The sequence below is a fragment of the Setaria italica genome, chromosome V (genome assembly GCF_000263155.2).
Source record: "Setaria italica strain Yugu1 chromosome V, Setaria_italica_v2.0, whole genome shotgun sequence".
Lineage (NCBI taxonomy): Eukaryota > Viridiplantae > Streptophyta > Magnoliopsida > Poales > Poaceae > Setaria > Setaria italica.
This window is the reverse complement of record NC_028454.1, coordinates 11,317,817-11,340,436: the sequence shown is the minus strand read 5'-3', so window position 1 is coordinate 11,340,436 and position 22,620 is coordinate 11,317,817. Positions and strand designations below refer to the sequence as shown.

Here is a 22,620-nt window from a genome sequence, read left to right as displayed (position 1 = left end):
TTAGAAATTGTTGTTAGCGTGTTAAGGTTTGGATATTTAAAAGTTACATAAATATATTTCTCTTGAATAAAAATAGTTTTCTAAAATACAATTTTTTTATATTTTGTAAATATTCCATAACTAAATGTACAAATCGAATTGTGAATGGTGTATTGGTGTCTGAAATTTGTGAAGTATGCATGTTCTAACTGCTACTAGTGGAATGTTTGTATTTGCGATGAATAAGAGGGCCATATCATTCAATTTGTTGTGCAATGAAAATGCAAAGTCACAACAATGAAACTACCAAATGTAAACTCCAAAGCGAAGATGATCAGCCCTGAGTGTTTTTGTCTTTGGTTGATCTCTCCTGTGTAATAGCAATCATGTAATGAGGTGTACGTGTTCGGTGCCATCTCTCTTGTTTGCGTTTTAAAATGTCGAATTCATCACATTGGAATTTGCGGTGCAGATCAGAATGTCTTTGTGTCAACTTCCGTGTTGTTAGTAAGAGCTTAATAGCCACAGCGAGTTAGTAGGAACGCTACCTCGGTAAAAATCTTCCAAGCAAATGACTTCGGGCAATGATATTTCTGCCTCCTATACGCTAAAGCTAAAGCGGTAGCAGAACTACTATTCTCGCTGCTTTTTCGTCACCCTCGGCGTGCTTTTGTGTTGCCGGCGGTGACGCCACACAAGGAAAACTGGGTTCGAAGTTTTATAAGCTGCCTGGAGAGAAACCAAACCAGAGACCATCGGCATCAGACATTCCTGTGGGCTGGGCTGCGAGCCAAACAGCCCTGGAAAACCTGCAGGGAGGGGGGTCCGGGTCCTTTTCTCCCTTTGTTGTTGCATGCCTATTTTGTCATGTACAATGCAGAGCTGGTAGGATTCGCGTGCCCATGACGACCAGTGCTCGCTTGCAGAAACATGCCGTAGCCTTTGTTGCCTTTTGCACAGGATTCCTTTTGGATAAAAAGCCTGTGACTGTGAGCCTTTCCGGGTAAAGATACTCCCTCCGTTCCAAATTATAAGTCATCCTAACTTTCTTAGAGAGTTAAAGCATCTCAAGTTTAACCAAATTTATACAATAAAGTGCTAGCATTCATGATATCAAATAGGTGTCATTAGTTTTTTCATTAAATATATTTTCATAGTCTATCTATTCGGTGCCATAAACTTTTGTGATTTTCTCTATAATTTTGGTCAAACATAAAATGGTTTGACTCTCCAAGAAAGTTGGAATGACTTATAATTTGGAACGGAGGAGGTACTTTTTTTTATAAGGTATCAAGATACTTTGAAGCTGATCTAAAAAAAAGATGCTTGTAGCTGATCGTGTATGCATTTTTATTTATTACTTTACTGCATATAAACTATAAAGCCTGGGAATTGTCTGATCATTCCATGAAGCTTTGGAGTTGCAGGCATAAATGAAGAGCAAAGCAGAGGCGCAATACCTGGAGCATTATCCTTAGGAACTCCAAAGCAACGAACACAAACAAAGCTGTATGTTGATCAACACCAGCGGCGCCCATGGTAATGTAACCTCTGGTATACTACGTTGTTGCAGAATCCTGCACGCATGATGCAAGCGCGCTGGGCACCCAGGCCCGGTTGACAAAGATGCTCATCTGACTTGATGCACATTTTACAATACAAAGGCCAGTGGCGAGATATACTTATTAAACCTCACAAACGAATACATAACCTCAAAAATCACGCTCATTTACAATCATTTATCTCTTGTTTTACAACAGCCAGTAGCCAAAACTGAAGCTCCGGTGAGATAGCTTAACTAAATTAAAAATTATTCTTCATCATCGCTATCGTTGTAGCCGAACTGGGGCCGCCAGAACCTGGAAACCTCCTTGCCAGGCAAAGATACAGGGGCTGAAGACTTCACAAAGTCCCGGTAGTGAAACACGCTGGCTTCTGGAGAGCTGCCCGCCATGGCGATCCTGCACCCGTCCACAGCCATGGCTGACAATCTGCTTCTCCCTCCCAAGTCTGCAGGCTCACCACAGCTCAATGTGTTCAACAGTTCACCTGTTCGAGTTTCCCAGACATGGACCTCGCAGTCTGATGGCACCCCGGTCACCACCTTATATGGATCCAGGTGAAGCAGAGTCACTGGGCCATCTGAATGCAGTTCCGCCACTGCATTTGGGAGTTCTTGACCCTTGCGGATATCCCAAAGGAGAGCCCTGCTCAACAAATAATGATGAGTAGTTGTCTAGGTTTCACGATTTCAATAAAAAACTGAAGCATAAAAGAAAACATTAGTTGCACGAATTTGGCAATCTTACTTGTCTTTTGTGCCGGTGCATATTAACCACTCGGAAGGCAGCATCTCACAAGAAAGTATTCCGTGGTTGTGGAGTGCAAGAACAGAAGCCTTCTTCATTGTCCTCAAGTCGATCGCTGTCACTTCAGATCCAGCGACCATGTAGCAAAGGGATTCATGGCACTTCAGTGCAATTGGTGGACCGCTTGAGTTGATGTGAGTACTGCCTACACATGACGATGAACCACTGGAAGCAGCCACTGTATCCCAAACTTTAACCTGATACAACATACCAACATGAAAAGAATGTAGCACGGTTCCTAAAGTAAATGACTTAGTAAAGAACAGAAGAGATGGGCACTAACAAATTTAGGCTCAACTACATTTTCTTATTGTGGTTTACCAGATATTTGCTACTGCTGTTCTATTACCTTTGAATCTTTGGAACAGCTCACCAACAGGGAGGACTTATGCCTGAAAAGAAATAGAGAGGGAGAAGGGTTACTAAGAAATTGATCCGATGATCATGATTCTAATATGTCATAACATGGTACGAGTAGTTTTTTCCCTTCTATATAACGCAGGTACACGAAGCTGTGCAAAGTCAGAAACATATGCTGAAGGCACACAGTGAGAATCAAATTAAATGAAAATCATTACTTGAGCAACACTGGTACTCTATATGGAAGTATGGGTTAACAGCATAATATGAATTCTAACAGTCTAGTGCGTTGCATTAAGATAGTTCGAGAGTACATACCGAGCAACAGATAAAAATGACAATGCTTTTTCATGCCCATGAAATGTTGCTATTAGAGGGTGATTTTTCGCCCTCGTACTCATAGACCATAGGCGAATGGTGCAGTCTTCCCCTCCACTTGCAAGTACTTTAGATTCACCATCCACAAGCAACTTATCAACCAGAGCGGTGACTGGTGCTGAATGGCCCTTGTAACAGCGTGAGTGACCCTACATACAAAATGTTAAGACCCCTCATAACATCAGTTTTTGCATCCAATGGAGGTAAAGCTGACCTAACAAGGCATGTATGCAATGGACTGATAGTACACAAGTCAGACAAGGTCTCAAGTAAGATCAAATAGAAAAGCTTGAGATCAGCCAATCATGAAGGTCTACATTTGTATATCACATTACAATTGGCAAAACCTTCATCAGAGAGGGTGAAACCCATGTCAGAGACTAAGAGAGGAAGCTTATCATAAATAGACTTTGTGGAAACTTGAGAAAGAAAGCCAAAAGTGTAAGTAGTCCCATTCATCTATGTGCCAGTGAAATTTGGAACTGCAAAAGTTTCTATAAAAAAAGACACTAAATATATTTTCAAAACCATAAACCACTGTAGATGTGCTTTCATTACTTATGTTGTCAAAAAAACATGCTACTTTAAATAATAAAAAAAGTCTCGCTATGCCATCTCAACCTTTGGCGACGTGTAACTGTGACACTTTCAAGTAATATTGTGACGCCATGGCCCATGGCAGATCTAGAAGAACCTAAGCATACTAGGAGTAAGAAGATAATATTGAAAAAAGAGTGACAAAAGATGCGGTACAACTGTACACGACTACAAGAGCGCAACAGCATGTTATAGCCTCACGCGGAAGCACACAGAAGGCTGACAAGGCAAAGTGAGGACTGAGGAGGAACAGAAGCACAACTTTCTATAATAATAGATACTGAAGCTAGCGCAGGTGAAGGGCCTCACAATGGCATAGGACGAAGAACTATGGTTTATATACACACCAGAAGCCAGTAATGAAAAGGAAAATGGCATGAAAATTGACAATAGGTGAGGCAGATGCAATTGATCCCACTTAATGTAAGTTTTCTAACCAAAGGGAGAAGGCTTTCATGATATGATCTTGTCCTTCTGCGGAGGATATCCCCTCAAAGCATGTAAAAAAATGCAGATGTCCATAAGCAATGTTCCTGCTGTAGGCAAGGACAGCAGTATCAACAGGGTATTAAAATGTCAAAATGAGGTACCTTCCAACAAAGACGGATTGTTCTGTCTGTGCTTGAAGTGACTAATGCTTTTTCATTTTTTTGTGTATCACTTCGAAACAGTGGGGTATCAATCAGTGAAAATGACCTGCACGGTTAACAAAGAATACTTTAGAATCAAGTGCTGCTATTTCAGCTATCAGGGTGGATACAAGTAGCACATTAGCACTACATGCATCCGTATCGTAGTTGTAGCGAAGACACATGGAGAAATTATGAGAATCATGATTCAGGAAAAATGTCCAAGTATAAATATAACTACAATTACAAGACAGTGAAGGATAAAATTTTTACTCTCTTGATCATTATTTAGGGGATTATACTTGCGGAAAATCAAGGGCTTAATTGGCAGCCCTTAATTCTCCTCACAAATCAAGAATAATTATGATTGAGACTGAGGAAAGAACAAGTTCAACATTACATAAACTGGTCTGAATTATCTACAGATGGCAAATTTGAGCAACAGTTATTTGTTTTAGAGTTACCTCATACAAGTGATCCTTGCACTATGATTTCTGTGAGTCTCCACCACTTCAGATACCGGCCAATCAAAACTAAGTTTTTTGGCAACTGAACCCTGCACAGAAGAAACGACACATCATATATGTAGGTTCAGACAAAATAAGGTCTTGATATTAGAACAATCACTAGTAGTTAAGAGAAAGAGCAGATCTTCTGCTAAATAAAAGATGAAACAGATCTTATTATTTCCACTCACCTGAGACAACCAGACAGAGTTCTTATCAAGCATTAGGTGGCTCGGTGATGTTTCCGCAGGATTTAGGTAAAAAATAGCTGATAGAGGGTCATCAAATTTCATTTGATGTACTTCAGTGTGCCTACGGATGTATAGTTCTCTGAGCCCTACAGCTCCACGAATCTTCTCAAATGGCCATTGATCCCTGAATGTTTACACAATTACATGAAAACTAAGTGGACTATAAGATGAATATATCATTTTTACAACAACAATAACAAAGAAAGCCTTTAGTCCAAAGCAAGTTGGGGTTAGGCTAGAGACAAGACAAACAATCATGATATTATAGATAGGTTGATTTGTTAGGAGTGATCCGCCAAAGCCATTTTCTTGACAATGTATGTCACCATCAAGTTTCATGTATAATAATATCATTAAAAAATATCATGAACATAGACAATTAGAAATAACATCTCTACTTAATCCATTTGAAGCTGTTCACTGTTATTCAAAGGTTCAGCATCCTAATTTGTAAACATGGAAGATTGCATGGTTCCCATCATTGGTAATTTAGCAACAAAATGCATGGTCATTGCTGAAACTGAAAGACACTGAAAAACTAATCTTGTGTGGACATCACAAAATTGTATACAATTAATTGCTGGAGGTAACATTTTAGTGTTAATAGGAAATATATGTAATTCTGCATTGTCCAGCAGCAAAGATCATATCATGGCAAAATTCACCAGATTGGGCAAAACAGAATTCCAGGCTTAATTACCCAAAGAAGAAAATTACTACTCAGGGATAAATCACAAGCCCAACAAGGATGAGCTTCTTAACCACTGAATCGAAACAAAAGCAAATGGAATTAGAAGATTTTCTTCACTACACTTAATAAATAGCCGGAACCTAAATAATCGTTCCTCTTCCAAGCTTGTGCTTTCCCAGGTCCAGCTTTAAATTTTGCCCCCATGAAAGCTTTAAATCACATCCATAATATAACTCGATAGCATCAGCCCCGGAAGTCGCAAAACTTTGCCTAAGTTTCAACCTTGCACCATCTCCAAATCCCAAATTCCCAATCATCAATAAACAAAGCGGCATACCGATTGTTCCCAAAATTTTGCCCTAGACGAAGGCAAATGTGTAACGAGAGGTACCAACGCATGATGAATTCCATGTTCTGAACCATACAAGAGGGGGGGCGTTAAGAGTCACGACCTGAAGAGGCGGTACCAGACGGCGTCGCTGTAGGCGGCGGCGCGCAGGGGCCGGCAGGCCCTGGCTAGGCTGGCGACGTCGCGGTGGCCGAGGTAGCCGGCGCAGTGGGCCAGCACGTCGCCATCGAGGTCCGCGAGCGTCCGCGCCGGCGGTGCCGACATCGCGGTCGCGGGCGACGAGAACCCTAGGGCTGTGCAGCGGTGGCCACCGTGCCGGGCGGGCGGCCCTGCGGCAGTGGCATTTGTTTCGTTTCCTATCTAGTTCGAGTTCGCCTACAATAAACGAGCGAGATCACGAGCCGGAAAGCCTTTCCCGGGGAATTTAAATTCTTCTATTTTAGTTTGCAGGTGGTTTTACTTTTTTTAAATTATAATAATATCCATGCACCTAGAAAACCAAACAACTTACAATTTGGAACGGAGGGAGGAACTTCTATAAAATAATTCCTCATGCAATTTTCCTTTTCTCAGCAGAATTTTTTCCTGATATCGAAGACGTCGGAAAATACAATTATTTTTTAAAAGGGCCTTTTAGTTAAAAAAGGGGAAAAGGCATTCGAGACTGGATCACTAACATCAGTTCGAATGAGTTATTTGCCACAAAAGAACTCAGATATAATTCAATTTGGAAAGAATTACTGAAATTAAAAAAAATGAAATGGTTCGAATTGGTTTTGTACCCTTTTTCTTCTTCTTTAATAACATGATTCGACGAACTCCTGAATATTTGAGAAAAGAATAAATCATAAACATTATTGGAACCAACGAAATTTCATCAAGAGGTAGGAAGAGATAGGTGTTATGTAGGGGATGGGCTAATCTTATCTGGACTGTGCACTCCTCGTTCCAACAAAAATGCAATTATAACTTTATCGTACCATTTTAACTTCGATCAAGTTGATATAAAAAGTATTAACATTTATGAATTTGTGAAATTAAATAAGTATTACTAAACTTATCAAACGTCGACCACTCGCCCACTCTTATTTAGAGCATGTTTGGATCCCTGGCTAAACTTTAGCCCCTTGTCACATCAAATGTTTAGACACTAATTAGGAGTATTAAACATAGACTAATTACAAAATCAATTTCACAACCCCTAGGCTAAATCGCGAGACGAATCTATTAAGCCTAATTAGTTCATGATTTGACAATATGGTGCTACAGTAAACATTCGCTAATGATGAATTAATTAGGCTTAATAGATTCGTCTCGCGATTTAGCCTAGGGGTTCTGCAATTAGTTTTGTAATTAACTTATGGTTAGTCCTCCTAATTAGCATCCGAATATCCGATGTGACACGGACTAAACTTTAGCTCCAGGATCCAAACACCCCCTTAGGCTCTGAAACCATTTAAAGAAGGCCAAAGCTACAAAATAAGAGCTTCCCTCTTGTAGTTCATTTTTGTCTGTGAGAGGAGCCATGATTTCTTTGAATTCTAATACCTTACTATGTCCAATTTTTGAACAGTTATATCAACATCTAAAATTCACATGACTTTGAAAATTGAGAGAGAAGAAATTTTCAAGCGAATAGACATTAGGGAAATTAAAGTTAACGAGAGGTCAAAATGAGAGAATGAGAAAATAGGATCTACCTTTGGATTGACTTTCTCCATTTTGTTGCTAAAATTTTCTTTGTTCCGTCAAGATTGTAGGCTAGCATTGGAGTTAAGAAGTAGCCGAGGAGGAAAGACCATCAAATAATCAAATGGACAGTATACCCTTTTTATTGTCTCATATCAAATGGTACAGAAGATCGAATTTGCTGTCTAAAAAGTCGTATTAACCAAGATAATATGACAAATAAATACAAACCAAAAGTAACAGCAGCATTAACCAAACAGAAAAGCGTCTTTGTGTCACCATTCATCTCCCTGCAGTCAAGTTTACCCATTTCATCATCATCTATAAAAGAAGGAAGTTCAGGGCAGGTCTGCCTTCATGCCACGGATGAACTCCTCGGAATGCTCCTTGGTGACGCAGCTGGCGAGCATCCTCGTGCCGTCGAGCGGCAGCGGCGCCTTAAGGATGACGACAGAGGCGATGAAGTCGTTGTTCACCAGTGGCCCGGCGAACACCGGTGGGCCGAAGCCGTAGTCCACCTCCGAGAACCCGAGCTTGCTCCAGTCCGAGACGTAGGTGGACTCGTAGTTGAACGTCATCTGGAACGGGTCCTGGTCGGTCTCCTCCTTGGCGAACTGGAAGAACTCCACGGCCATCCTGTCCTTGGCCTGCCGGATCATGTCCACGACCTCCATGATAGACGAGCCAAGCACCTTCTCGGCCGGCGCGGACATCTTCACGGGGAAGATGGAGTTGCCATAGTAACCCCTGTCGAGCTTGAGCAGGTGCCTGACACTAGCGAAGAAGCAGAGCTTGACCTCGGCGTTGGGCTCCAGGTTCAGAGCCCGGGTGCGACACTGCCAGAGCTTGGCAGTCAGCACGTCGAAGCCCGAGCAGAACTTGCCGCTGTGCTCCTTGTACTGCTTCTTGAGGCCGTCGATGTAGCCGGTCGGGAAGTCGAGGACGATGTAGTCCAGCGCCAGCACGGGGAGCTCCGGGAGCGGGCCGGGCTTGATCTTGGGGTTGGGGAACTTCTCCCTGTCCCAGACGGGCTTCACCTTGGGCTCCGTCAGACCCCGTGCCATGTCGCCGATGGCGTTGATGAACTGCGCCGCGCCCATGCCGTCGGCCGACGCGTGGTTGAACCGGAGGCCCATCACGAACCCGCCGCAGGTGAACTTCGTGATCTGAAACCATGCAAGAATGCCATTCAATTAAGCACCGAATTTCAAGCCACAAAGAAGATGTCACGCTACTAGTCTACGACAATTTTCGCTTGGAACTTCAGCAAACATCATGAAAATCCATATTTTGTTGGATATGGCACATTGTTAATTGGTTTATTCAGTCATATTGTTCTGCAAATAAATTATATTTTTTATCGAACGAGACCAACGCCAATTCTGAATCGAGAAAAGCCATCGCTCCGTCTAGTCCTTCCAAGCCATTAGTGCTGACATGCCAAAGCAATGGCCATCACGCGGTGGCAAAGCACTCACAGCTGCAACCAACAGCACTAAGGGAAACACGGACATGTCATATCGAATGTTTGGATACTAATTAGAAGTATTAAATATAGTCTAATTACAAAACTAATTGCACAGGTGGAATCTAATTCGCGAGACGAATCTATTAAGTCTAATTAGTACATGATTTGATAATGTGGTGCTACAATAACCAGTTGCTAATGATGGATTAATTAGGCTTAATAGATTCGTCTCGTGAATTAGTACAGGAGTTCTGCAGTTAGTTTTATAATTAGCTCATGTTTAGTCCTCCTAATTAGCGTTCGAACACTTCTAAAGTTTAGCCCTAAAAGGTGTAGAGTACAGACTACAGTACTCGAGAAAGGTCCCCATGAGCGGCCTGTACGCATCTCATCTCCAACAACCCCAGCAAACCTGTCGGTGGGCCAAAGTATCTAAAAGCGGAGAAGAAGCCAATTAGCCAAAAGCCTTAGCTCAAAAGCAACACATCCACGTATTTACGAGCACAGCGCCACTAGTACCTGGCTGGCAACGACACAACAACCGGCCAGCTACTGCCGGTCAGATCAGATGACCATGCCCCCCGTCAAAGCGTGCAGCGATCGGCAAGATCGCCATTGCCGTGGCGATCGCCGGAACATCGTGGTCAGAGCATGGCCGGTTCGGTACGCCTCCCCTCGGACGACCACAAAGCCCGTGTGTTTAGGTTGTGCAAATGGGGAACGGAATGGACCCCCAGAGTATCATCTCGGGGCATCGCTTTCAGTTCAGGCAACGACGGAGAGGGAGTCCTCCCCCCGTCCACGCAAGTGCGGACCTGCCTACCAACCCACCAAACTCTCGACGCGTAAAGCGCCGCACCGAGCAAGCCAAGCCCGGAGTCGAAGCAAAGTCACGCCGCCGCCGACAGCTGTCGCAAGGCCGGTGATGCCGGTGGCTTCTGTCGCTAATTGCCTTTGTTCGATCGGCAGCCGCAAGCCTAGCACTGGATTCTACTAATTCTATAGTGTCAGTGTGACTCCGGCTCGGTTCCTCTGACGCGGCGTGCAGGTGAGAAATCTCGAGGCAATTTTTGGCCGTCGTCTGGCCCGGGTGGTTCCTCGCGCCAGAGGCCAGCCAGACCACGCACGCGCACGATCGCGCGGCCACATCCAGATCTGCGGCGGATCAACCTCACCGGCCGGCGGCCGGCGCATTCAACACCAGGCCGTCCGCTCCAACCGCCCCGCCAACTACGTGCACGGCGCGCCACCGCGCACCAGCCGTTAATTCCTCGTGCATTTTGTTTTTAGCCCACACCACTAATCCTATTTCTTCGAGTGGGAAAAAAGAATATCGGAAAACTGAAAAAAAAATGTGATCGTGCGACGGGAGTCAGACAGCGCGTGGGACCCACGTGGCAGCCTCCTTAACCGACACGGTCAACCTCCCCCACCAATTCACCTTCCCGGGAGCTTTTGACTTCTCGGTTCTGCTCCGCCCGCCCCCGTCGCCTCACCCCTCACCTCCTTCCTCAGATCTACCGCGCGCGCGTGCCCGGATCTGACAAATCCCTCCCGCACGCAACCGCAATCGGCCGGAGCCAGCACCACTAGCGGCTAGCGCTCACGTATCGCGCATGCTTCAGAAGGAAGGGGGGGCGGCGGGGGCGCAGCTGGATGAGCAAGGGGGAATCGGATTGGATGGCTGGTTGGCGGTGGTTACCTGCATCATCATGATGGTGTTGTGGGGCTCGACGCCCCAGCGGTCGTCGCCGGGGTAGGGGACGAGGTCCTCCTTGGGCAACAGCAGCGGGCGCTCCAAGAACCGCACGTCCTCGAGGCTGCAGTCCGCCTCGGCCTCCGCGAAGTAGACGCCGTCGGCGGTGCAGCGGATGGCGGGGCACCCCGGCTCGGCGCCCTCCACGATGCGCCCCGCCAGCGGGTAGAAGAAGGCCAGCGCCTTGCCCAGCGCCTCCCGGATGACGCCCGGGGCCGCGTCCGCGCCCGACCGGAAGATGTGCATCGACTCCACCAGGCCACGGTGGGTCGGGTACCGGTCCACCCACGCCAGCGGCAGCGTCTCCTCCGGGGTCGCCGACGCCGGCTTCACCGGGCCCTCCGAGATCCGCGTCACCTTGAAGCTCGCCATGGCCACCGCCGCACCACGACGACGCCGACTGCTCGCCTCTGCTCTAACTCTCCCTCCCCTTCTCGGGTCTCGGCTTGTGGGGTGGTGTTTCGGGAGCTTCGAGCCTTGCTGTCGCTGAGCTTGAGCTCTGGTCTTAAATGGAGGGCAGGAGGAGGAGCTGGCCTTGCAGCGTGCAGAAACTGTTCGGCGCGTGTGTCGCTGGCGAGTGGGGCCCGCGGGAGAGAGCGTTGAATTCCGGTGCCAGTTCGGTGGCGGCGACGGCCGAGATCGGCCGCTGGATGAATGTTTGACGTACAGATGCCGCTTGCCGTTTGAGGCAGACGAAGGTGGTGTTGGATAGGATGTGATCATCATCTAGAATCTCGATTTGACAGATTATGAACGTGCTCGAGCAAATCCAGGGACTACTTCAAACTTCCATACATTTGATCAAGTCAAATGAGGTAGCTACGATGTTTCAAAGGTTCAAATTTGTTACGCCGGCGAAAACCCGAAATGGCCTGCAGTTTTGAGTAGTCATGCTTCTGCGCCGACACCGACAGTGCCTTTCCAGCAGTCTGGACTCTGGAGTCTGGACATTGCTAAAGTCCTCTCACGTTTTCATCCTGCGTAGCGTAGGAACCTTCCAACGGAGTCCTTGTTCTTTTTTTAATCCCTGGGACGCAGAGAGAGGTGCTTCATTACTATCTGGATCCTTCATTAGAGAGATCAATGTCTAACCACTGTAGTATTCAATGGGTGTGCATACTTTACAACGCGATTGCAGAACCAATGGAGAACAAAATACAGGATTGATTCCTTGCATAAGTAGCGGAAACACGACTTGTTATAAACACGCGAGGGGAGCGGCTGATTATATTAAAAAGAAGAATAAGTTCAGATTAGACAAACAACAAATAAACAATCCAGGATGATCAACCCACATCTTAACACGCCAACGCACAACTCAAACTCAACTCAACCACACAACATCGGCCGGTTGGATTGGGACACAACCGGGTCTCTCTCAACTCTGCCCGGTCGAATTGAGGCATCGACACGAGCCTCAACGACGACTCCGCCCGGTCAGATTGGGACATCGACCCAAGTCTCCACGAACTCTGCTCGGTCGGATTGGGACGTCGACACGAGCCAGCACACAACCAACACCACAGACTTGATCCTCTTTTTCTCTTTTTTTAAAGGAAAGAGAAAGAAAGGAAAAGAAAGAAAACACCCTCTCAGAAACAACCATCGTCGAAGCAAGCCACCTCGCCGGAAATGCCTAACATCGTCTTCAAGAAGGCCATGACGTCGAAGACGTCGTTTATGCCAGCCCAACCTGGATTGGATTTTCACCTGGCTCATACGACAGGGAAGACCGGGCCAACCAAGGCCCGCGCAAGAGATGCTTGACGTCACCTTCAGGGAGGACATGACACTAATGGCACCATCGACGCCATCCCAAGGAGCGATGGGTTTTCACCCGCATCATCACCACGGTATAAAGAGACGGCCGGCGCCACCAGCCCCACCACCATGGTGCTGCTAGTGATCCTCCGCACGGTCGCAGCCAATGACACCACCACGGCGACGCTGGCATACGCTCGAGCAAACCGTTGTCGGCCACACCACCGCGGTGCCACCAACACACTGATGCACAACACCTAGGAGCCCGTCTGCTGCACGGGCATGCCGCGACGCCACTAGAGTGACTAGCTGCCGCAGGGCCCGGCCGCAACCCCAGCCGCATCGCCATGGAGCCGCTGGGTGCTGCTGCGCGCCGACAGCGGGTGCTGCAGCCGCCGGACCCCACCATGCGCCACATGCGGGCGCCGCCGCAGTCGGGCACAGTAGGGCAGCGGCCACGCGCCGGCCGCGAGCCCCGCCGCAGCCGAGCCGTGCCTCGCACCGGCCGCCGTCGTCGTCGTAGCCGAGCCACGCCGCCCGAGCCACGGTCGCCGGCGCAGCCGTGCCCGAGCCAATCCGCACGCCCGACGCATGCGCCGCCGTAGCTGGCCCCGCCGACTAGATCACCGTTTACAATCTACACCCATACCAGTGATCTCGGAAAGCAAAAAAACTACAACAACACACAACTTGCGAATTGAATTTGCTTTTTAATTTATGTTAACAAGCTTTTCTAGAATATGACCCGTGGCGGGACGAATATGACATTTTTAATAATCAAGTTCGTCGACAAACTTTGGTCAAATTTGTAAGTCGTTATGGACTTATGGTCACAAGACTAATTAATTCGATCATTGATCAATGGGCACACGAATTGAGTTTTTGTTTTCGCTAACATGTTGCCATCCGTCTAGCAACATTTAGATTGAGTTGTGGCTCTGTTCTTCGAGTTCGAACGCAAGCCTTTTTCTACAATGTTTTCTTCTCTTATTCCCCCTCTTCTTCATAAATAAATCTGCTTCTGGTTGCAAAGATAAATAGGATGTGGTCGTCATGTACAACAAATGATCTTCACACAAGAACTCATTGATTTTAAGTTAACATATCTGCCTACTAGGGCATTCACGGTGCACTAGACCAAATGTTAGAGGCCACACACTCTCTCCAACTAGGATTTGGATAACTAAATGGACAATTTTTTAATTTTTGTAGTAAAAGAATCTAAGAATTGTTCCCTGCCTTTTCACACTCATCGCATGAAATGTAAACAACAAATCAATGTTGAAAAGCTCCAAACGGAAACTAAATATACTATAAAAAAGTGAGTGCATATACTAATGCGAGGGCCATCATTCTAGTTGACACAGAAATACTGGAAACAAAACGATTTACCCATATGTGACATATGGGCAATCAGAACCATGAGCTGATATGACTACCTCCCACTAATGGAAAACTGAGCATTGTTCCTAGCTCTTAGTACCGGTTCATTTTTGACTCGGTATTAATGTGAGTATTAGTACCGGATCCAACGGCTAATTCCCTAGGAGCTCCCAGTGACCCTCTTTAGTACTGGTTGGGGGTTTCACCCGGTACTAAAGGATGCACATTAGTACTGGGTGGAGCCTCCACCCGGTACCAATGTGCAACTTTTAGTACCGGGTGAAGCCTCCAACCGTCAACATCACACAGGTCAATTAAAGGAGGAACTTGATTTCAAGCCTGAATTCCCGGTATGTGTTGAATTTCCGCATCGTGTGATACTTTCTTGACCACAACAAATATTTCATAATTTATTTTACCATATATATAGTGTTTGAGATAGAATTCGGGAAATAATTTATACGGATACGTATGTGAGTATGACCATGGCTTTGTAGGTCCCAAGCGTATAACCGACCGCGAATTCAGAGTACGTACACAAATTTTTAACAATAAATTAGCTCTAATTGTGCAGACCCATTAATCTACTATATAATAACCTTTGCCAATGATACAGATGAGAGACATGAAGGAGCACTCCTCGAGATGGAAAAAATCAGGGCATTTTAAGAACAACTCAGTGGATTTCTTCTAGACGAGATAGTAAATCCAGCAGGGGAGTTCCATAATGATGGATCAAATCTGCATCACCGTTAGGACTCGGGTTCAGAATAGTTGATCCAAAATGTTGAACTTAGAAAGTTGATGCAATGTAATATTATTCATATATGTGTATGCACAATATGTCTATATATATATAATATTATCTCAAATATAATATTATAGATAAATATAACTTTATATATATTAGCATATTAGAAATAGTATATGTAAAGGAAATAAATACGAAATACTAATATAACAGAAAAAGAAAATGAGAAAAAAATATAGAAAAAAGAAAAAAGCCCTTTAGTACCGGTTGTTTATATCAACCGGTACTAAATTGACCTCCACCACGCGCGACGTGGCAGCTAATTTAGTAACGGTTGGTATAAACAACCAGTACTAAAGGCTCCCATTTAGTACCGGTTATTTGATCCGGTACTTAAGACCCTCCTTTAGTACAAAACTAACAATACTGGTTACAAAACCGGTGCTAAAGGTGTGCTTTCGTAGCAGTGATCTAGAGGAGTTGATACTTCGAAATCAATGGGTCCATGACATCAAGCCTAGAGTGTGTGTGTGGGGGGGGGGGGGGGGGTAATGTCCTCCCACCCGGTATACTATTATGTACACATGTATTTGCTTACCTTATTTGGTTTCCTACTCCATTCATACGCGCTGGTCGCAAAAGTACAGCCTGTTTGATCTCATGACTAAAATTCAGTCCACTAGTGGTCTAAATAGAGGACTAAAAGGTGGACTAAAAATTACTTGCGCCTCAACTAAATTAATCTTCCAAACTCATCTTGGGACTAAAAACAATCAAAAGGAACCAATCATACGAGAAATGACCGGAGTATACCTCTACCTTATCCCTTCGCGCACATGCAAACAGGAAGAATAAAATGAATTTTTTTTTTGTCCCCTAGCTATCTTTAAGTCATGGGATCCAAATAGGATATGAACTAATTTTAGGCAGCTAACTTACATGCTTATCTTTTAGTTCTAAATGAATGATCCCAACAGGACCTTAAGTACTACTAGTAAGTAGGATGTTATCAACATCTAGAATTAATCGTGATATCGCACTTTATTAAAGTTAAAAAAGAAAAGACCAAGAGTATGTTCCGTTACTTCTATACCAATAAATGAACAAATAAAATTGGTGGGACCGGTTAATGTATTCCATCCGTTCCAAATTATAGATCGTTTTGGCATTTCTAAATTCATAATTTTACTATGTATATAAATATAGTGTATATCTAAATGAATAATAAAAATTATTAATCTAGAAATATCAAAACGATCTATAAATTGGAATGGTTGGAATGGAGGGAGCAGTATTCTTTTTCTAACTGCCGGCATTTATATCTCATCTTGTCGTCCTTACGATTTTCTGAAAGCGAATGGATGCATAGTGCATAGAAAACTTGCCCGAGTGCGTGCCCCGATGGAGACAACATTGCGTTTGCGCAGCCGCCCTCATTTGGTTGGGAGGATGAGCATGTGCGGTAGCCAGGTAGACGCGCAGCTATTGGCGTCCACCAGGAAGGTGACCTCTCTGGTCCTCATCTCCAGACCTGTCGCCGGCCACTAGGATGTGGTGCAGCCTCTGGTGGCCGCCGGGTTCCATGGATCAATTCCCTGATATCCAGCATGTGTAGTTGGTAACTTGGTATGGTTTGGTAGCGTTCTGAATGGAAGAGAACACGATGTCGCACGTCGTCGTCGGTATTATTTTTGACCTACTGCGATCATATTATATACACGTAGTACGTAGCTGTAAATTCAGTAAGGCATTGGTTAGGTGTCGACTCCATTACATGGATCTTCAGGCTTTGTCAGGTGCTCTGGTTGCATTGGGTAAGGTCGTTTTCTCAGATGATGCGTGGTCACACACACAGGCTGTAGGCAATTTCAAATCATTGCAAAACTTGCGCGCACTCATCGATCCTGTCATTACCCGCCAACAATCAATCAGATAGGCATTAGGGTGAAGGCAGCCACGCACTCTCCATCAAAGGAAGCAACCACTACTGGCTGTGCTTTCGGCTGGTACGGGGCCGCGGCCCTGCTGCATCAACGACGTGGCCTAGTTGCAGGTTTGCAGCAGGCAGGTGCATTGACTTTGGAGCCCTATTTTAGCAGCTGCAAATTCCTAATCCTGCCCGGATTAAACTGTGAAGCAGTCAACGTAAGTGCCAGAAGAGCGCACAGCACAACGCGAACGGGTGGGGAGGAAGAGGAGGACCATGTAGTCGTCCATGCATGCGACGCACGAAGGTGCCAGACGTAGGCTGCAAGGGATGTTGACGGTCAGCTTGCCATGGAACGGAAAAGGATCTCGCGTGCCCGTGTCACGTGACGATGCAGGTTGCTGTTTCCCTTTAAGCTGGTGGATTTGGTGCGGATGTAACACCGGCAACCACGACCTACGATTGGTCCTGAAAGGGCTTTATGCCTTTATCCACACACACGGATGATTGGTGCCGCATGCTCTCGCCTGACGAAATCTTGGGTGAATCCGTGAATGCTGAGCCTGCATTGCTTGTTTTGGAGAAAAATAAACATGCTCTCTGCTGGTGCCTGGTCACAGGGACAGGGTTTAACACAACTTAAAAGCACCTGAGAGCTCCTTGGCATCAGCTAAGTAACGTTAGCTAGAGCCTTATTTAGTTCTCAAATTGGGAGTGGCAAAGTTTGCATTTTGCTATAAATGCGCAACTGTAGCATTTCATTTGTATTTGTGAATTATTGTCCAAACATTGACTAATTAGGTTTAAAAGATTCGTCTCGCAAAGTACAACAAAACTGTGCAATTAGTTTTTAATTTTTCGTTTACATTTAGTACTCCATGCATATATCGCAAGTTTAATGTGATGGGGAATCTTCTTTTTACATAGTGCCAAAGTTGAAAAAAAGGGGACTAAACAAGACGTAAGACGGTCTGGCATTTTGTGGTCGACGAGTTTACTGTGGCCGAATCATGTCACCAACATTAAGCTGTTGGCTGTAGCATGGATGTCACTGTAGCGTCAGAGCTTCATCTTCGTCCAAGTTGGTTCAGCTGTCCATCCTGATCGATGAGGCACGGTCCATCATATCACCAACATGTTTGATTATACTCCTATTTTAGAAGCTTACAAAAGTGTAATTTTGAACATATTCCTGATGGATGTGTTGGGCACTATGAATTTCCCACGAGAAGCTCACCTGCAAGGGCTTATTTGGGAAACGCACTAGGTTACCTTAGGAATTTTTTAGGCGGTAGCTTTAGGAGCTTTTGAATAAACTTGAAGTTTGAACTAAATAAATACAAAAGGTTTAAATCGCAATCTCCTCTCTGAAATAGGCACGAAATTCAGCGCGGTTCGGGACCAAATTTTGGATGGAACGGACTATTTGCCTTTCGGGCTATTGTTCCGAGCACGATAATCCACAAATGAAAAGAATCAGGAGGAAATGATCCTCCTCACCGAGCTGAGGCGCCCTCCCATTCATGCACAGAGCCCACAGAAACCGAGGCTGGCCTGACAATGCGAATTCGGCCCACTCTTCTTATTTCTTTTCTTCAATGTTCTTTTTATGGCTAATGAATTAGAGGTTTGTTATGGCACTTGAGAGGCCACACCTAAATATTCTGAAACGTTGATCTTTCAAAAGGGTGCGATAACTTGCAAAGTCGATGAGCTATATCAGAGAAAAATTTAGGGGGAAAATGAGGAAATGTTTTAGCTCAGTGTGTAAAACTTATGGTTCACAATTTGTTTTCGAGGAGCAAGGAAGGTTTTTTTTTTCTCACCGAACAAGCAACTATTCCCCACACAATGCCGCTCCCACCCCGCACGTGCCACTTCCCCAACCCCCGCCGGCGCTGGCACCCCAGCCTGCGCCGCCCAAGCTCAAGATCCTCCGCCGCCCACCCTCACCCTGCAGCGTCGTGGTCGCCTTGTGGACCTCATCCAGCAGCCCGCGCAGCACCCCGTGTAGCAGCCCCCAGACGCCTCTCCTTTCTCAGATCCCGATCTGAGGAGGTACTTCACCGAAACCCCACCGCCCCTCGCCAGACTGCGGTCGCCCGCGACCCCGTGAGGCGTCCCAAGTGCCCAACACGCTAGAGGAGGTGCAGCGCACCTAAGCGGAAGTGGTCAGGGCGCGCCATGTACCTCCTCCACCACGCACACAACGACCGGCACGGTAGCAGCTCCAATCCACCATTACTATCCCACCCAGGAGCAATTACTTTGCTCAACGCCACCTGTCACCTCCGCGGCAGGCCTACCGCCGGTCTAGCCCGGCGCGGCATCACCCCTCTCCTCAGCCCACTGAGGAGCCGGAGCCACGCTGGAGCCGCGTTCAAAGCCGGCGCCGCGCGGGTCGTTACCAACCAGAGGTACGGCAGAGCACGGCGCATTCAAGACACGAGCGACGCCCCACTTCAACCGGGACACATCTGTCTCGTCGGGTTTACAAGCTTTCCACCAGAAGACGCTGAGGACCAATGGTGGTCACCCTTGGATGATGAGTGATTGACAACGTTGTGTTGAATTGATGTTGCCCTTGGCTTGTGATGTGCAGGTGTAGGATGCGACGTGACGATCGACGGCGTGTGGTGAAGGTCAAGCGAAAGGTTCATACCGATGGACCAAGGGCGGTGAAGGATGAACGCGAGTAGGCTTGGACCGATGGACCTAAGGAGTCCGGGTGAAGTCACAGGCGGTCCACATGGTGCACGACACGGCGGGAGAACTGACGAGATGAAGACGGCGTCGGTCGAGTCGAGCGGGAGGCTTGGCAGATGCCGGACACGCGTCGACATCGTGGAGGTCGCGTGGCGGCCAAGCAAAGATGGACGGTTTGGGTGGTTTGGGCCTCAAAACCACCGCGCAGGCAGGTTTTCCGGTTTGGGCCTCAAAACCGGGGGTGAGCCCGGTGCGGCCGGAGCTTCGAGAAGGAGGGCACATGGCGTCATCGCGAAGCTTGTGTCGAGGCGAAGCAAAGTCGTGAAGGCGGCGTGTCCGTCCGATGCACGGATAAAAGCTTGGACCAAAATGCCCCTACGTGGGTAGTTATCTTAGTTGTAGCTGTAAGGGTAGTATAGTCTTTCGTCCTGGACTATAAATAGGGATGGTGGGCTGGTTATTTCAGCACCTCTTAGCTTAGCAACTCATTATCTTTTAGCTTAGAGGCTAGTCATGTGCTTAAAGTGAGAAGAGAGAGGAAGATTAGAGAGTGATTACTCTTTTCTCTTGATTTATTCATCTTTAGTGTGTGGATGAAGGGAGGAGGCTAGTCCTCATCTTGTATAGAAGATGTTCTCGTGATTTAGCTTTATTTGTTATCTCAAATTGTGCTAAATCTTTGATTCCCGAGTGTTTTTCTTTTTCCCTATTTTTGGAACTTTTTTTGGGGAATTTTCGTTCATCATGTTTGAGCCCGAATCTCGTGAGATTGGTTGAAGGGAAATGTTGCTAAAACCTTGGAGAGCATCCTTGATATGATCCCCTTCTAAATCTCTTGCGGATCCGGCTTGGATTTTGAATTTCTTCCAAATCGTGTTCTTAAGTTAGGGTTTCGGTTTTCTCCAAGATTAGTGATGTATACTTGAGCTTTTCAGGATTTGCTTTATAGATCTATTTGCCCTTGGGGTATTGCATCCTTGTCTCAAGTTTCATCTCGATTTGTGAAGTATGGGAGGAGATCCTATGATTTGAAGTCTTGGCTGTTCTTCTTGTTCTTCTTGTGTTCTTGTTCTGTTCGTCTCTTTTCATTCGCAGGAATCGTTCCACCGGGAAGGGGCAGGCAGCAGGCACTCACGTGCGTGGAGCGAGCAGCCTGGTCAGCGGTCCAGCTCACGTGTGAAAGGTGGCCTAGCTGTGCTCAGGTGCTTGAGGCCTAGCGTATGCCAAGCAGGCTCGGGCGAGGTGGCAGCAGCACGCGGCCCAATTCAAGCCTGCTTGCTGCTCAGACCGGCCACCAGGCCAAGTAGGCCAGCGCAGGTCACCAGGAGCACCAGACCGTAAGAAAAAATCCACTAGCAGACCATGCGAACATCCAGCACAGTGAGCACCTCCTTTTGGGTCGTTAGTTGATTCATGCCATTGCTAATTAATCTTTGTTATTTTGTTTAGCATTTTAATCTCTAGTGTCTCTTGCTAATCAGTGCTACTTGCGTTAGTTTTTTTTATCGCTCTTTGCTAGTCATGCCTAGCACTTAAATTAATCTTTGATTATGCATGCTTAGCTAGATAATTAGCTAGTAGTAAGCTTGGTTAACCCGGTGTTGAGAAAACTTGGTGGAGTCAATTCATATCTTGCTTCCGCTATGTCTTGTGCGTCTCTTATCGTTCCTAGGGTGAGCTTGTCACGAGTTGAGTTGCGTCATCTTGACGATTGAACTCACGGTGTGCTTTGGGGTTGCGTTTGGGATATAGGCCTTGTTCTCGTTGAGAATTTTTTATAGACTCCCATTCACCCGCCCTCTGGTCGCTCTTTCGGTCCTTCAATTGGTATCAGAGCCGGTTAAAGTTTCTCCATACCCTAATCAGTTTCGAAACCTATTATGGCGACCTCTGATCGTTCTTCCTCGACCGCTACACCCTACCTTGATGGCTCTGATTATCGGTATTGGAAAACTCGCATGAGAGCCCATCTAAATAGTAGGGGAGTAGGGGTTTGGGAAATCACTCAGGATGTGACTTATGTGATTCCTGCTACTTGTTTGACTCATGATGAAAGGGATAAGTATCACGCCAACAGCAAGGCGGTTGATATTCTGTTTGCGAGTCTGAGTCGTGCTGAGTTCGATCGAGTCGAAGATCTCTCTCTTGCTCATGAGATTTGGTCTCGACTTCAGAGTTTCCATGAGGAAAATAGTCAGGTGAAGGCTAGACTCTTTGAGACTTATAGGCGTGAGTATGAGAACTTTATTTATTTGCCTGGTGAGTCTGCCGATGCTTTGTTTCAGCGTTTCTTGGCTATTGTGAACAAGATGAAAGCAAATATCACCGTCTTACTCTACACTGATCATGATAGAGCTTTAAAGCTCCTGCATGCCTTGGATCACGAAGTGTGGGGTACGAAGGTTGATGCTATCATCGAGTCACCGAATTATGAAACACTTTCCACTGATGAACTCTTTGCCAAGTTGAAATCCATGGAGGTTGACAAGAGGCTCCGAGCAAAACAAGGAGGCCCTACTGATCCAAATAGTATGGCTCTCATGTCAGGCTCTGGACAGCCTAAGTCTTTGAGTAACTCTTCTTCTATGTCGTTTGCCTTGTCTTCTTTGGTTTCTGTTTTAGAGGAGCAGCTGGAGGTTCTTGATAATGATGAGCTTGCCTTGATCACGAGGCGATTCATGTGCTTCAACGACAACCGCAAGAACAGGCGAAGGAACAACAACAACTGCTTCAATTGTGGCGAGCCAGGCCACTTCGCCGCCGATTGTCCCGACAAGAACAAATCCAAGAGTAGGTACGACTACAACAAGCACAAGAACAAGGACGGCACCAAGAAGAAGAAGAAGTACACCGACTGCGAGAAGGAGTATCGCAAGAACGCCAAAGCGTGTGCCTTCATCGCCTTCCTCAGCGACGTCGACTCCGACACCGACGACCACACCGACTCAAGCTCAAGTGAGGAGGACGATGACCGCAAGGCAAAGAAGAAGGACGGCAAGAACTTCAATGGCCTCTGCTTCTACTCCAGTAAGAACCGCGACGGGTACTGTGTCATGGCTCTCAACTCCAA

General features: G+C 46.2%; 2 protein-coding genes across 2 annotated transcripts; both read right to left on the bottom strand.

Moving 5' to 3' along the window:
* Positions 1–1,596: 1,596 nt before the first annotated feature.
* LOC101785805 (pleiotropic regulator 1) lies at positions 1,597–6,469 on the bottom strand. Its single transcript, XM_004968429.4, has 8 exons — positions 6,213–6,469; positions 5,010–5,193; positions 4,777–4,868; positions 4,274–4,379; positions 3,027–3,235; positions 2,698–2,740; positions 2,289–2,545; positions 1,597–2,186 (listed from the first exon to the last, which is right to left on the bottom strand). The coding sequence occupies exons 1-8, from the start codon at positions 6,371–6,373 to the stop codon at positions 1,790–1,792; spliced, it is 1,449 nt and encodes a 482-aa protein (XP_004968486.1). The 5' UTR covers positions 6,374–6,469; the 3' UTR covers positions 1,597–1,789.
* Positions 6,470–7,915: 1,446 nt separating this feature from the next.
* LOC101786212 (acyl transferase 9) lies at positions 7,916–11,524 on the bottom strand. The gene is made up of 2 exons (XM_004968430.3): positions 10,969–11,524; positions 7,916–8,964 (listed from the first exon to the last, which is right to left on the bottom strand). The coding sequence occupies exons 1-2, from the start codon at positions 11,392–11,394 to the stop codon at positions 8,137–8,139; spliced, it is 1,254 nt and encodes a 417-aa protein (XP_004968487.1). The 5' UTR covers positions 11,395–11,524; the 3' UTR covers positions 7,916–8,136.
* Positions 11,525–22,620: the final 11,096 nt, after the last annotated feature.